This window comes from Citrus sinensis, chromosome 9, assembly GCF_022201045.2.
Source record: "Citrus sinensis cultivar Valencia sweet orange chromosome 9, DVS_A1.0, whole genome shotgun sequence".
Classification (NCBI taxonomy): Eukaryota; Viridiplantae; Streptophyta; class Magnoliopsida; order Sapindales; family Rutaceae; genus Citrus; species Citrus sinensis.
In genome coordinates, this window is record NC_068564.1 from 3,104,803 (window position 1) to 3,119,903 (window position 15,101).

At 31.6% G+C, this 15,101-nt stretch overlaps 1 protein-coding gene across 1 annotated transcript; it reads right to left on the reverse strand.

Moving 5' to 3' along the window:
* Positions 1-12,736: 12,736 nt before the first annotated feature.
* Positions 12,737-14,383, reverse strand: LOC102629808 (PTI1-like tyrosine-protein kinase At3g15890). Its single transcript, XM_006490396.3, has 4 exons — positions 14,218-14,383; positions 13,977-14,124; positions 13,610-13,872; positions 12,737-13,463 (listed from the first exon to the last, which is right to left on the reverse strand). The coding sequence occupies exons 1-4, from the start codon at positions 14,274-14,276 to the stop codon at positions 12,836-12,838; spliced, it is 1,098 nt and encodes a 365-aa protein (XP_006490459.2). The 5' UTR covers positions 14,277-14,383; the 3' UTR covers positions 12,737-12,835.
* Between the last annotated feature and the right edge of the window lie 718 nt (positions 14,384-15,101).

The window sequence follows — 15,101 nt, forward strand, 5'->3', positions numbered from 1 at the left end:
AGTGAGGGCACCCACACTAGAGAAAGAATATATATATATATCATACCACTAAAATACAAAAAAGAGATATGTATGTCAACATATTGAAGATTGTGTTTTTTTATCTATTAGTGCATTGAAGTATGTGTTTTTTTTATAGTAACATTCTTACTTTATTAAAATAAGGATGTTCTTATTAGAGAATTATTATTATTATTATTATACACATATATAATCTAATAAAGGATATCTGACCATATTAAAGTTAAGATAAGCTAAAAGATATAAAAAATATAGATTTTGATATACGATATGATAAAATACATTACACAGAGTCTGTTTTTTTTTTAATCTTTTAGTTTATCATTGACTTTAATATGACCAAAGATTCATGATTGAAAAATTATTATATATAATAATTATTGAAAATCTAAAGAAAGAAGTTGTTAAAAAAAATAAAAAATTAGACCAGTTCTAATAATATAATTACATTCAAATTTCAAATATTAGTCTAACAGTAGAGTGGAGTTGTCATCATTCGGACTCTAGAGAATGGATGCCTACGTGGTCCAAATAGAGTAAGATGCCATCAAATGGGGCAACATTAAAGAAACAGAGGATCTTCATTTACTCACTTTGTTGGTGGGGTTTTAGTTTGTACACCCTAAAAATGTTGAAAAAGAAAGCAAAATGAAAATGGAGAAAAGGCAGGCAGCATGCAGGCAAGGCATGCAGGGCAGCGCAGAGGTGGCAGTGAAGAGTAACACTGACTACCAACGACTCATTGCCCAAAAGGCAATCACTTCGCCAGCCCGCCCGCCAATCCTTTTTAGCCCCCATAGCTTATTAGCTCTCTACCTCTATTCGCCACTACGCCGCACTTCATCTTCCCAAAATTCAATGTGGCATCTTAATTTCATAGTAACTTTTTATACACATATGTATGTTTCTTATTTTTTTTCACTTTCTTTTTACCTTTGTTTTTCTATATTTCTATTGTTGTTATTACCTTTGTTTTTAGAGTTCGGATAAAGAGAACATGCATGTGTTGGGGTCATAAGTCGTTTTCTCAATTCGGTTGCAAAAGAGTTCTTAATGAATGAGTTAATATAATGTTTTTAGGCGTTAAGCAAGACTTAAGACTTTGCGTTGTACTTATTATTGCATGGAACCTTATGTGACCTATGTTGTAATTTGACTAATTTTTTTTATAATAAATCATTTGGTATTCGAAAACTACATTAGATCTCGATTAATTCAAATTCGAGTCGGGTAAGACTACTAGAATGATAAAGCTCTCCTAATAAGTATTTAATATAACTGCATTCATAATCCTCGAATCGAAAACCTTACTTAAGTTATAACAGGCTCATGTCAGCTGATCTACACACTCGTAGGCCTAATGTAACCTTTTTAATGAAATTTCCTACTTTAAAAAAAAAAATTAATTCCTATCCTTTTCTTCGCTTGTTTCTTTTTACATTAATTCCTTGCGTGTTAGTTGTTGCTTTGTTGGTGTATTATAATTAATTCAGACACAATTTTCATGTTTCAGTGGGCGCGCGTCAATAATTTATGCTGCATCTGTAATCTGTGTATGCGTACTTTGAAAATTCATGTCTTGGTAGTTGGTACCCCTAGTGCGCTGAGTGCCTCTTGTGCTAATAATGGATAAAATTGAAGAGCCAATTGATTGATGAAATTATAATAAAATTAAAGATGTCAAAATTCTGTACGGGGTTGGGGCTTCATGACATTTGATTCCATATAAAAGGTTATTAAAAAATAATATAAAATAAAAAGTTATGTCCTATTACTTGTGTGTGTCAAATTTTTTTTTTTTGGCAGCTCTCCTCCTTTTTGTAGTTATAACTCGATTTTTTAGGTAGAAATTGTGGCCGTTATTTAATTTCTTTGAAATCTCAAGCTGAATATGATTCTTTGTTATTATTGGTCCCACTCAATATCTATGTCGCAGTACTTAAAGGAAAATGATGTTTGCCCTAGGTCAAATTCTGAAACCGCGTCAAATGATATCGTTTCAGCTCTATTTTTTTTTTGTTCTTATTTGTTGTTAAACGACACTGTTTCTTCTTTCATTTTTTTTTTTTTTTTGCTTTGTTTTGATTTGTTGTGAACGAAGTCGTTTTGGTTAGGATACATCAACTTCTTCTTCCTCTTTGTTTAACCCAGCTGCAGAACCCTTGCTTCTTCCTCTTCGTTCTCTTAACAGCACCGTTTCTGCTTTAGTTTTTTTTCTTTGTTTTGATTTGCTGTGAACGAAGTTGTTTTGGTTAGGATACATCAGCTTCTTCTTCCTCTTCGTTTAACCCAGCTGCAGAACCCTTACTTCTTCCTCTTCGTTCTCTTAAGAAAACGAAGAGGAAGCTTGAACAATGATGAGTTTTCGACATTATCCTTGGAAGACTGATTTTCAGCATTGTCCCTAAAATATTGATTTTCGGCATTGTCCCTCACAAAAGATTGATTCTTACGTGTGCCGCTTCAAATATTGTTGCTGATAACATTGTTGAATGGCTTGTTCCTCACAGGTATTTGGCAATCTTCCAAGGATGTTCTAATTTTATCATAATCCAAGTATTGTCCTTTTTCCATATTTACATGGGTTACCATTACAGCTAGCATAGTGAAGGCATGCAATGTAGCTTGATTAAATAATTAAGAATGAAAAATGTTATCAATTTGTGGTTGTCTGGTCAAAGGGGGCTTTTTGGCGAAATGAGGAGAACGTGGCTGTCGGTCGATGAAGGAAAGGGCAATTGGGTTCTGTGGAAGCTTTCGGTCAATGAAGGAAATGACTTTTGCTTTGCCATTTATTCTAAGCCCTAAACGCCGTCGTTTCATAGCGAATAAAAATAATAATAATAGATGAAATGGTGTCGCTTGACACGGTTTTGGGGTTTGACCCGGGGCAAACATAGCATTGGTACTTAAATTCTTCTTGGGAGGTTGCTTTTACATCGGTCTAATAATTTAAGGCGATCGAAAATTATGAAAACATGTGTGTTTTACGTATTTTGAAACTATTGTAATTTAGCATGATCATTAAGTTAACAGAGTTTCCAATTATCAATAGCTACACAATAACGTAAAAATAGTTTTTTTTAAATATTTTTTTAAATTATTGTTATTTGAATAATTTAAAATTATGAAAAATTAGTTTTAAGTTAATTATAAATTACAATTAATGTAACTTAATAGCTGCCCATTTAATGTATCTTCTTGCTTATTGTCATTTCGTAAGGAAAATGACAGTCAGTCACCCTCTAAGTCGACATAATGAAACTTTAGGCCCCATTTATAAAAAATACCAGTTTTAGTACATTCCGTTTGACTGTTACTGACCTATCAAAGGGGGAAAAAACAATATTACCATCCTTCAGAAAAAAAAAAAAGTTACAAATGATTAATGATCAATTATGCATGAAAATTAACTTTTCATAAAGGTTGCATGAAGAAAATGGTTCTTCAATTCATATAAAAGTATACATATGTGTGATAAAAATAAAAAACAAACAAGAAAATACACACTGGAAGCATTTTAGAATTTTTTTCCTTTTAAAAAAAAGGTAGTTCAAATTATCATCTAATAGTTAATAACAAACAGAGTTCATTCAAGTCCTTTCAAATTGAATGACTACCAATTATCCTTTGTTAGGGTTACCGGATATGTGAAAACATAAAATAATTGATCAACTGATCATGATGTCAAGCAAGTGACTTTCCTATGGTTGTCTCTTTAGTTAAAATTAATTTATAAAGCAAGCACTTGTCATCTATTTAAAAGACAAATAGCATATGTGTATATTCATTCATGTACGCGCAAACAAAATCAATGGAACCGAAAGATTCAATTTCAAACCATTTGGAACATCAAAAGGTTGGGTCAAGATTGCCTTGATTTGAGTTTGTGCATCCACGAAATCTTTTTTGAATCCTTTTGCTTTCCTCGAATTCTGCTGCCCAATCAACAGCTGGGTCTCAAAATGACAAGAAAAATACAAGCGACGTTCATGATTCATCTCAATAAACAATTATTCCCATACCAATATTTTAATTAATCCCTACTGACATTTGTTACATCATTTTCAGTAGCTAGCACTCTACCATATATGCAGCGTTATGGAAGTCACTGGATCAGCATGAATTTCGGGTTTTGATCCAATTTTATTGAGTAATTGCAATATCCTCTTGTGATTTGCTTCCATGGAGTCAATGTATGGCTACGGCTTTTCTTTCCCCTTTGTTATCTTGTTACTGCTGCTGCAAGGCTTCCACCTTCAGGCTGGACCATCATACCATCACAAATACACACACACACACAAACACATATAAAGAGATAGAGAGAGAAAGAAATCCTCTAGCGAGAGAATGATAAAAAAAAAATTCAATATATTAACAAATAACAAAACATAATTTTTAACATATTAAAATATATATTTTTTCTTTAATTTTAGTTTAACTTTTTTAAAGAGAAGATGTCCTCCTTTTTAGTTCAATTTTAATAACAAACCGGTACACACACACACACACAACATCATAAATTTTACATTTTAGTTCACAAGTTTTCCATAGCAAGTGTTTTGACCATAATCATACTTTATTATCATATTAACCTTTGATCGTGCATGGACTCTAATATTGTACTACTGCAAATTTTTGGCAAAAGACGTCACAAAATTTTCGTTGGAGTTTTTGAGTTTTTTATTTCATTTACAACGAAATATCCCTGGCTTATCTTACAGTTAAAGGTTAAATAATCATGCATGATAATCATAATAATAACTCGTGAAGTACAACGAAAAAAAATTGTAGAAGCGTAAATTAGAGTCCATATATACATATATACATATGTGTGTGTGTATATATGGACTCTAGTATACTATTATATATATGTATGTATGTATGCATGTATGCATAATAGTATACTATCTCCCGATATTCATAAATGCCTTAAAATTAAAGTAAAAAAGTCAAATAATATTTGGGATTAATTTCACCAACTTTTTCGGATTTTTCGCTGCTCGCCTCTTAAATTCCATCACAAACCGTTAGGAATGACTCAGATAAATGTCCATCTGAGAATTGAGAAACCTCTCTCCGACTCTACTCGGTGGTAGCCCTAGTAACTTTCTAGGCCGGCTGTTTCTCTTTTTCACCATAACAGGCCAGTCCAGCTAATAAGTCTTTTATTTTTCTCTCTGGCTACTGTGTTAAATGTTCCTGTTGGAGGGATGCAGAGATAATTGCATGCAAATGCTTTCCCAAAGCATTGTCAATTGTCAATTAATTTGTCTTTAACAGATCACAGCAGAGCAGCCAGTCCAGCACTGCCCTTTTCTTTTTCATTTTCTTTCTTTAATGCTCTTTTATATAATTATTGAAATTTACAGTCCCTTCAAAAACAAAGAAGGGCTCCCTAATTCGTAGGGGGTCCTAACTTTACTTAAATAGGGCACGTAGGATAACTAGGTTCGGTCTCTTTTTACTGCAAAAAACATGAACATTGGGATTTGAGAAGCCTAAAGGCTGTTGCCCAACTTATCCTGCTTTCTTTTTACAATTATTTAGTGAACTTTTTCTTATGTTATGAATTTTGTACTCCTATGAGCTGTTACCGTTGCTACTGTTGCGGTGCCATAAACCTTTAACCATTATTCTTCTTTCTTTTCTTTTTTAAAATACATTAATTTACCGTTCATCCTTTTAGACCCTGTTAGATAGATTCATCATTCATGCTCGTGCATGCCATTGGTGTAAATTAAAAGTTGGAAAAAAAGATCTCAATATTTTATTGGAAATTTTGACTTATGGCTTTTTTTTCTCATTTTTTAATATATTATCGCATGTTTCTCATTAGGAAGTCCCTATGTTACATTTCATATAACATACACACTCCACAACAACCACATAAATTATGGATCCACACAATTTGTGTGGTTGTTGTAGAATGTGTATGTTACATGAAATGTAACATAACATTTGCCTTTTCATTAAGGTGCGATGCGTTCCATGGCAAAGATAGCTCAACATATACGATAGCGTAGCTAGCTATCAAAATCAATGGGTAAATTTAATTTACTTAAAATATAGACTTTTCTCCATATTTTTAAATAATTTTCAATTTAAGTGTTTTTGGTGATGAAAATATAATTATGAACCTACTTTCTTTCTTTTATAAATTATTCAAAATCGACACGGACAAATCAAAATTTTATTGAAGATAAACATAATTTTTAGTTATAATTGAGAAAAAAAGTTTTTCAAAAATTTCCCACCTGTCTGTGTGGTTCCTAGGAAACATATCTATAAGTTACCGGCACAGAACATAAAAGCAGAAAAAATATTTGTGTCAAGTGCAACAAGCCAACAAGCACATTGCATGCGCGAACATTCGTATCGTGCTATATATAATTGAACTGAAACTCTTCAATTGTAATCTAGTTAGATTATCTTATGCTAGGTCCTCGGAGATATTATTTTGAAAATTAATATAGATTCATCCATACATCTACATATTCTTTATACAACATCCTCTAATATGTTATTATGGTTAAAGGTCCTCTTTGGGTAGCTGTAGTTTTTAAACTACAGTACTAAAATGTTTAGTAAACATAAACTATTATACTTTATAAACTAAGTTAATTTAATTTTATACTTATATGATAAAAATTTTATTATATTTTTATTAATTTTGCCAAAATTATTATCTACTACATATTATTAATTATTATTTTATAGTTATAGTTTTTTTTACAGCAACTGTATCTTAAAAGGTACAATACTTCAATACTAAATAAGGCCTATACTTTTTCAAATACAGATGGATATTGAGATTTGAGACTTGAGAAAATTTATATGTGGTTCGCAATTTGACGAATATATTGAACGTGTGAAGTAAAAGATTGTTCTTTCAAAATGAAAAAAAAAATGGCGATGCACAATCCAAGAGAACAATTATTTTGACATATTGATACCTCGCCTCATCATAATTTCCATGAATTGAAATTGTGTAGTTGTCAACTCTATTGGATAAACTCCCTTGATCATAATTTTTTTCCATGGAAAATAATTTCATGGCTTAATTTATAGGCCACATTTGACTTCTCCAAAACCTGAGGGATATAAGGAACCTTGCAATTCTAGAAAACCAAACGTCCTGTTCCTCTCATATTTGAAAAAAAAAAAAATCATCTAGATGGATATTGTGGGGCTTCTAGAAATTATTTAGGATCTCAATTTATTACGGGGTTTCTTTGACATATACATAGACTAATGACTGTAATGGATGATGACCAACATGATTAAAATTTTATTTTATTTTTTTTCTTAAGAGTCCTCATGATACCATAACACTCACATTTTTGCCACTTGGGCTTGTAGCTCAGTGGTGAACCATTGCCCTCAAAGTTAAGCATGACTATGAGGGCAATGGTTCGAGTCCCCACGGACTCAACCTCCCTAAATTAAACATAATTATGTGGAGACTTCTTCTAACGTCTTTCTCCCTTACGAAATGCGACTGAAGTAGAGACATCCCTCCTTTGTGAGGGGTATTTGGCTGGGCATGTACTTCATAAAATAAAAATATAATAATATAAGTTCCATGTATATATCTGATTGTAAATATCAGTGTAATGATCTGCTGTCATAGCAGTTGTATATATCTCTGTGTAATACAATAACCTGATGTTTAATCAGTTAAAAAAAAAAACATTCACATTTTTGCCAGACAGTTGTAGTGTCAAAATCACAAACCCAATCATGTAAAGAATATGAACTCAAAAAAAAAAAAATCCTTTCGGTTGCGTATATTCATTTCTAATGCATTTAACCATAATAAAAAGTCAACAATAATTAAACTAGAACACAAAATCTTGAATTAATTATTGATTTATTTTCGTTGTGGAACCAATGCTACTTTTTAACAATATTTGGGAAATTATCCCACATCAATTGAGACTTTTTTACATAACCATTTAATTTATGAATAAACTTTAATTAATATGAGATAATTTTCTAAATATTGTTAAAAAGGCAGCATTTTGTCATGAGCCACTCAAATTTTCTATAAACGGAAGTTAAATTGGCACTCACGAGTACGCTTAATAAAAGTCCGCTCAACAACGGGATGCACTCAGCAATGGGCCGCATCGTACAACTAACAAGCTATGGCATGCTTAGCAAGTGGACAACTCAGATACAACAAAACCTGGCCCAATTTTAGAATTCTCTACAACTTGTAAATAACTAAATTTTTAGGCAACTTGCACCACTTGCTAGGAACCATCTAAACCTACGCTAGCAATTCTACAAATAGAGCCTAGCACTTGCCATTTTGCTCAACCCCAACAATACACAACACCACAACAACACACATACAAAAGCAACCTGAGCACTCTTATAGAAAGCTATCTTGAATTTTCTCTTTCGATGTAATAAAAACATCTTCGATCATATTGCTCTTTCTTCTCTCTAGTCTTTTTGTAATTGTCTTGTTTGGTTAGCTAGAGAGGTTCAATAGACTTACTTAACAACATTTGTACTAGAAGTTGTCTAAATGTTGCACAGATTACCACACAGATTGTTACGTATTTATACTCATCCCATGACAATTTACTTTCAAATGTAAATAATATCAAATAATTACCCTAATAATTAGCTACGACATCTATAGAGGGGCAAGCCAGGCTTGCTATATAATTATTATTATGGGCTTGCTTAATTAAGTGAAAGGTGGAGTTATTTAAACCCATAAAAAAATCATAAAACTCAACTACTTACCAAATCCATCACCATAACTTAAAATTGAGTGTTACCCATTAATTTTCTTTTAAATCTCACTTTTTGATTAAAATAAATATCAAATTATTATATATTTTAATTCACTAATTCTAAAATATCCAAAAATTATACTTGATGAACTACTTTCTTTCTCTACTATAACAATGGTTAAATCCTAAACTACTTTCTCTCTATTTCAATTTTTTTTTTAATTCTTTCTTACTAAATCAATTTTATGTTTTTGTTCCTATAAAAAGAAAAAGAAAAATTATGTTTCCCTTAGTTTTTACTATAACATTATTAGTTTTTACTTCTTCTTCTTCTTTGTGCTTATGAGATTTGACCAAAAAAGTTCTAATAGACCCAAAGTGATACAAAAACTTTTCTTTTTATTTTTTCATGATAGTTATTTATCCTTTCAATTTGTTTAGATTACAGTAAAGTTAAATGCATTAATTATTTACTTCATGTATCATGATAAATTTTAACATGAAGGAGACAGAGGGAGAGAGAACAAAGACAAATAAGTAACTGATCAAATTATATTTTCATAATAAAAATTTTAATTCAAAAAAGGGTGCACTAAGGAATTTAGTGGGTTCAAATACCCATTCTTTAAAATTTTATGTTGGCTAGGGTTATTTGAACCCATTAAAATACTCTTTGCACCTAATAGTTTATAAAAAAATATCTAAAAAAAGAACTAATAATTGTAGAGTTTTAGATATTGGTCTCACATCACGAGAGTTGCTAAAACAAAAAAGGATTAAAATCAAGTTAACAAATGAATTTTCTTCAATCATTTAGGATCTATTAAATATATTAAGAGTGCTTGTTTTTGTTGTTTTTTTGGACGAAAACTAATTTTGTATGATTGGCCTGATGAATTTAATGTGAATTTCTTCTTTCACTATTGTTGTGATGCGACCAATAAACATTTTTGCCCAGGCCAAGTAATTCCTTGTATGGTTAATTTGAATCCTTGCTTGATTGGTAACTAGTGCTCTATTCTTATGAAGTCTTCGTACTGCACTAAATTTACAGTACTTTCAATACCATTTAGTTGCAAACACCAAATCGACGGTGGCTGATCTCATTACTACCTCTTTAAGTCATTCATGAATATAAATAAAGAATCAAGAAGCAAAAAGATAAAAGAAGAGACCAAAATGGCGGGTTTACTCAAATTCGATTTATTTATAATTTTGTTCAATAATGCTATATTAGGTGTTTAGGTAAGGTGTTTAGGTTAGGTTCATAGAGTGAAAATTTTAAATTTTAATAGTCATTTGATTGTTTAATGGGTTCAAATATCTTCACCCTTTTATGTTTGAGTGGAGCTATTGGCACCCCTCTTACATTCCATTAAAATTCCGTTATTAAGCGTACCCCATTAAATGATATCAGAAAATTCATCATAACTATTAACACCCTCTTTAATTCCAAAAATACCATTATTTTAGTTATTCTAAATAACTTTCTCTCTTCTAAAATCCGAAATACAGGTATCTTGTTTCTCATTCTCTTTCCATCAGTCTTCTCATTTTTAATTTCAATCAAATGTACATTTTAATTTAGAATTTAAAACCAATCCTTAAGGAAATAATTGACTTATAAGAAAACTATTAAAAAAGAGAGAAAGAGAGAGATTGTTCTTGAAATTTATGCACTGATGATTGGGTAATCATGATTCATGAGGTGTTGCAAATAAAAGATTTTTACTTCTATCGCAGTTATTGTCATGTAGAGTAGGATAACCTACAAGTTTACAATTTTCAACTTTAATTTATGTGTTTCTTTACTTTTTGATTCCTTTCTTTAATAAAATTAAATTCATCAGTACTACAAAAAAACAATTATGAATAATAGAACAAATTCATCTCAAAATTCTTAAAGCCAAACTCTTATTTTTGGATGTCTATGAACCAATTTTCCAAGAGTGAATTGTAGATATCCTTACAAAAATTTGTGTGTATTTAACTTCAAAAACCTTTTTGTTGGTTGCTAATTCTTAAGCTTTTTATATTCATCCGATCTTGAGATTAGCAAGAGATTATATTAATATAGTAGCAGAATGAATGATGAATGCAAAAGTGTTGACCGAAAAAGAAAAAGTAAAAATTTCGCTGGAGTGGCGGAAAGAGAAACAATAATAGGTTTAACTTTTTTTAAAATGTCCTTTAATGTAATTTTATCTCAAAGGTGTTTTATTAGAAAAATAAAGGGGTGCTAATAGCTCAACTATTTATGTTTTACTTAACAAACCCATCTTAATACCTATTATGTCCTTATTAAACAAAATTATTATAATATGTGCAATTTCTTTTCACATCTTCTTCATGTTTTCTCTATCTCTGTGATTAAGTGAATAATGTTGAGATATAAATCTTATATATTAAAGTCATTGGACCATTATGTCCCCTGTGAGTAGGGTGGGGAAAGGTTGGGCCAGCCCGACCCTCTTTTTTTTCTTAAAAAGATTATAAATTATAATAATTAATTAAAATAAAAAAGAAAACTTAAATCCCTAAGTCATAAATCAATAATGATTTAGAAAACTTAAAATTATAATATTAAAATATCTTTTAAGTGTTAATTAATTAAAAAAGTGCTTGAATTAAAGAATTTGGTATTAAAAAATTAAGTCTCCGAGTTTTTATTTAATTCATTTTTTATATTTATTATTTTATTTTATTCATGTTTTTAATCCAGTGTTATTATAACAACTTAATAATTATTAAATCATTTCAAATTTAGAACAATTAAAATTTTTTAAAAAATAATTGAAAGCCCAAGCCGGGCTTGAGTCCGATGAGCCAGGCCCAATCTCTATCCTTATATTTTCTCTAAAATAGACTTGAAAAAGCCTAATCCAAATCTGCATTTTGCCATCCTCATTTGTGAGGGAGGCATGTCCTTTCTCCGTACTGGGCCTTATAAAGTACAAGAGAAAAGAAAACATGTCAGTATATTTCGTGCATAATTTGATAATAATTTTCAAATCAAAGTTGCAAACATCGCAGTTAAATGTGTTGACTGAAGATATTTTGATAATTGTTTTTAATCTAAATATAGCATTACCGGTAAATTACAAATCAAAATTGAAACACTACTTGGCCCAACTCGAAGTAATCGATTCCAAAACTGAGTGCAGCTGAAAGCACCTCAATTATGATTTGTATATACAACTTTTCTAAAGGAGTACATACAACTCTTAAAGCCCAATACGAGTTTGATTAATTCGGCCCGCATTGGTATACATGGCCAGCATCATACGGAAGATTAGACCACAATCATCAAATCGTGTTTCAGAGCCATGATTTCGTCTTCGTATTTTAATTTCTATCGCAAAATGATTTATTGCTGATGGTATCTTAATCATTGGTTGGATGCGTCGAGCTTAATGAATGTCCCGCTGCTGAAGCATTTTCTGATTCAATAGTGTATGACTTGTTTTGAGCATAACTCTCACGTTAAGAATGAACCTATAAATCTTTGTGTTTGTTATATTCTTTTTAATTTATTGATTCCGTAGTAAATACTTGGGTGATTAATGCTTAATCAACATTTTATGCCACCATAAAGCTATTGCTGCAATGAGTGAAAGACAAAACTGATTTGATGAGTAGAGGAAAGTTATTTCAATTTTATGTAGAAGAATTTGGGAATTAAATGAGGTTTTAAATATTTAATAGTATCTATTTGAATATGGACTATGATGCCACAAAAATAGGGTTTAAGAAGATCCCACTCTTCGCTCAAACATTGACGACAAACCACAGTCTAGCTGCAGATTTTTTAAAGAAATTTTTGCCGTATATATACAAAAGAAGACAATGTTAATAATTTCTATGAGGAGACAAAATCTTTTAATACGAACAATTAACAAAATAAGGAGAAAATTAACACTAAAGTGCAACAAAAAACATGGAAAAAAAAATTGGTGCGATGAAGCTTGGAACATTATATTTTTCTATTAGCCTTCTTGAACTCACAATGACATTACAAATTCACAAGCGCAAATTTTAAAAAACAATATAAAAATCAACATTTAATTCATAAATCCTGCGACTCTTCTTATATTGGATTGTTCCATTTTAAAGTACCTTTCTTCAAAATCAGTATCATTATCGTCGTTATCTTCGTCGTCTTCACCAGCAACATCTTTAACATCCTTTGTCCTCCTCCCTAAGCCACCCTTAAGCCAATCAACTACGTCAGTCATCGTCGGCCGGTTCTCCGGATTGCTGTCAGTGCATCTCAACGCGATCAACACCATTGATTTAAGCTGATCACGGTTAAATTTACCCTTCAATCTAGGATCAGCAATATGTTCAAATGCACCCTTTTGGACATAGGGAGTGACCCATTGCACAATGTCACGTTTCACTCCACCAGGGAGTTTTTCTAGTGGCTTTTTTGCACTAATTAGTTCTAAAAGTAACACTCCAAAGCTATAAACATCACAACTATCTGAAACTTTGCCCCACATAGCGTATTCGGGTGCCAAATATCCGAGAGTCCCTTTTACTCTAGTGGTCATATGAGTAACACCATCTGGTATCAGCTTTGCAAATCCAAAATCAGCAACTTTTGCTTCAAAATCTGTATCTAAGAGCACATTACTTGCCTTTATATCTCTGTGAATTATATGAGGGTTTGCCTCGTGGTGCAAGTACCTTCATAAGAAATATGGACAAACCCTAAGTATGTTGTAACATTAAGATTAAAAGTGTCAAATAAATAAATTATTGTAGAAGTTCATAAGCCTAACGTATATTGAGAAGCTAACTCGTAAGTTGAGAGAGAGCAATGTTTTACTTACGCGATTCCCTCAGCAGAGCCGATGGCGATGCTCACACGGCGATGCCAGTCAAGTAAGCAATCAGGAGCCAGTCGGCCATGCAAATGAGTGATTAAACTGTGATTAGGCATGTAATCATAGACTATAAGGCGTTCATCGCCACCGGCGTAAAATCCCCTTAATCCCAACAAATTCCTGTGCCTCACTCTACCTAGTATCTCCACTTCTACCGCAAATTCCATCTCAGCCTTTGCGTTCAACGTCTTCAATCTTTTCACTGCTATCTGAAGATCAATTAACTCAATTTAAGTTAGCTATTAATTTTAATTTAAAAAGAAAAAAAAAGACCCTTTTGATTAATTAACACAAATATAGACATCATCATTGCCTCGTCGCCTTTACTTGTACGGCCCCAGTAAACACTTCCAAATCCTCCCTCGCCAATTTTGTTATCATTATGAAAGTCATTTGTTGCATGAAGAAGCTCTTTCAGAGAGTATAATTCCCATGGGTAATCCTTGCTATGCTTGTATGTACTATAAAATAAAATTGGAGAAAAAAATAAATAAGTTGGAAAAAAAATTGCAAACGTTAATTTTTGTTTTTAATTAAAAAAATAAAATACACACTTGATCATCTCCTGTTTCTCTACGGAGAAGCAACAAAAGCATGAGAATTTCCAAACCATTGTTGATGTTCTGTATGAACACTGCAGGTGAGGCAAGAAGAAAGCAAATATTTCGATGATTTTGAAGCTATAAAATAAAATTAAATTAAAGAATGAAATGGTGAAGACAAAATGTAGCTTAGGAAGTCAAGTAGTATGTGCATTATAATCCTTTCAAGTACATGTAATTTAGCCCTTGTCGGCATTTGCTGACCTAGCTTCCCATTGGTAATGTCATAGTTTATTTTTCTGTTGAACATTCGTCGGTATTATTTTAATTAGCTGGTACGTATATATGATAATTTTGATTTAATTATACTCCAATTTGAATTGAAAGTGACACCACCGATTCTAAAAAGAGCTTGACGAGTTGATTCGACAAACCCATCAATCTCGACGGTTCATTTGATTGACCAATCTCTCTAATATAATAATCGTATAAGCATATGATTTTTTTTTTTTAAATTGGTTTGAAACAGCTGAGAAAATGTCATGTGTTAGGGACAATTAGCCGTATTCGAACGTGGAATTATTCTTTTTAACTTAGAAACTTAAGGGAAGAACAGTTTTGCGTATTCAGGCTGCAATAGGGGCTGTATATAGTAAATTACACTAGAAAGAGCATAATAATGCTGTCATTTTGATGCTACGGTAATAGGGGTGTTCGCGGATCGAATTTTACGGATTATAATTTTTCAATCCAATCCAATCCAATCCACGGATTGATAAAATTCAATCCAAATCAAATCCATACATCTGCGGATTGGATGCGGATTTGACTCAATTCATATCCAATCCATAAGTCTGCGGATCGGATGCCAATTTGACTCAATCCATATGCAATCC

What these genes read in the sequence shown, in the direction of transcription:
- LOC102629808 (XM_006490396.3), bottom strand. Translation starts at nt 14,276, where the DNA reads ATGGTTTGGAAATTCTCATGCTTTTGTTGCTTCTCCGTAGAGAAACAG. An exon ending in GTACAAGTAAAGGCGACGAG is followed by an intron (nt 13,873 to 13,976) that starts GCAATGATGATG and finishes ATTGATCTTCAG; the next exon opens with ATAGCAGTGAAAAGATTGAA. An exon ending in GGCTCTGCTGAGGGAATCGC is followed by an intron (nt 13,464 to 13,609) that starts GTAAGTAAAACA and finishes TTTCTTATGAAG; the next exon opens with GTACTTGCACCACGAGGCAA.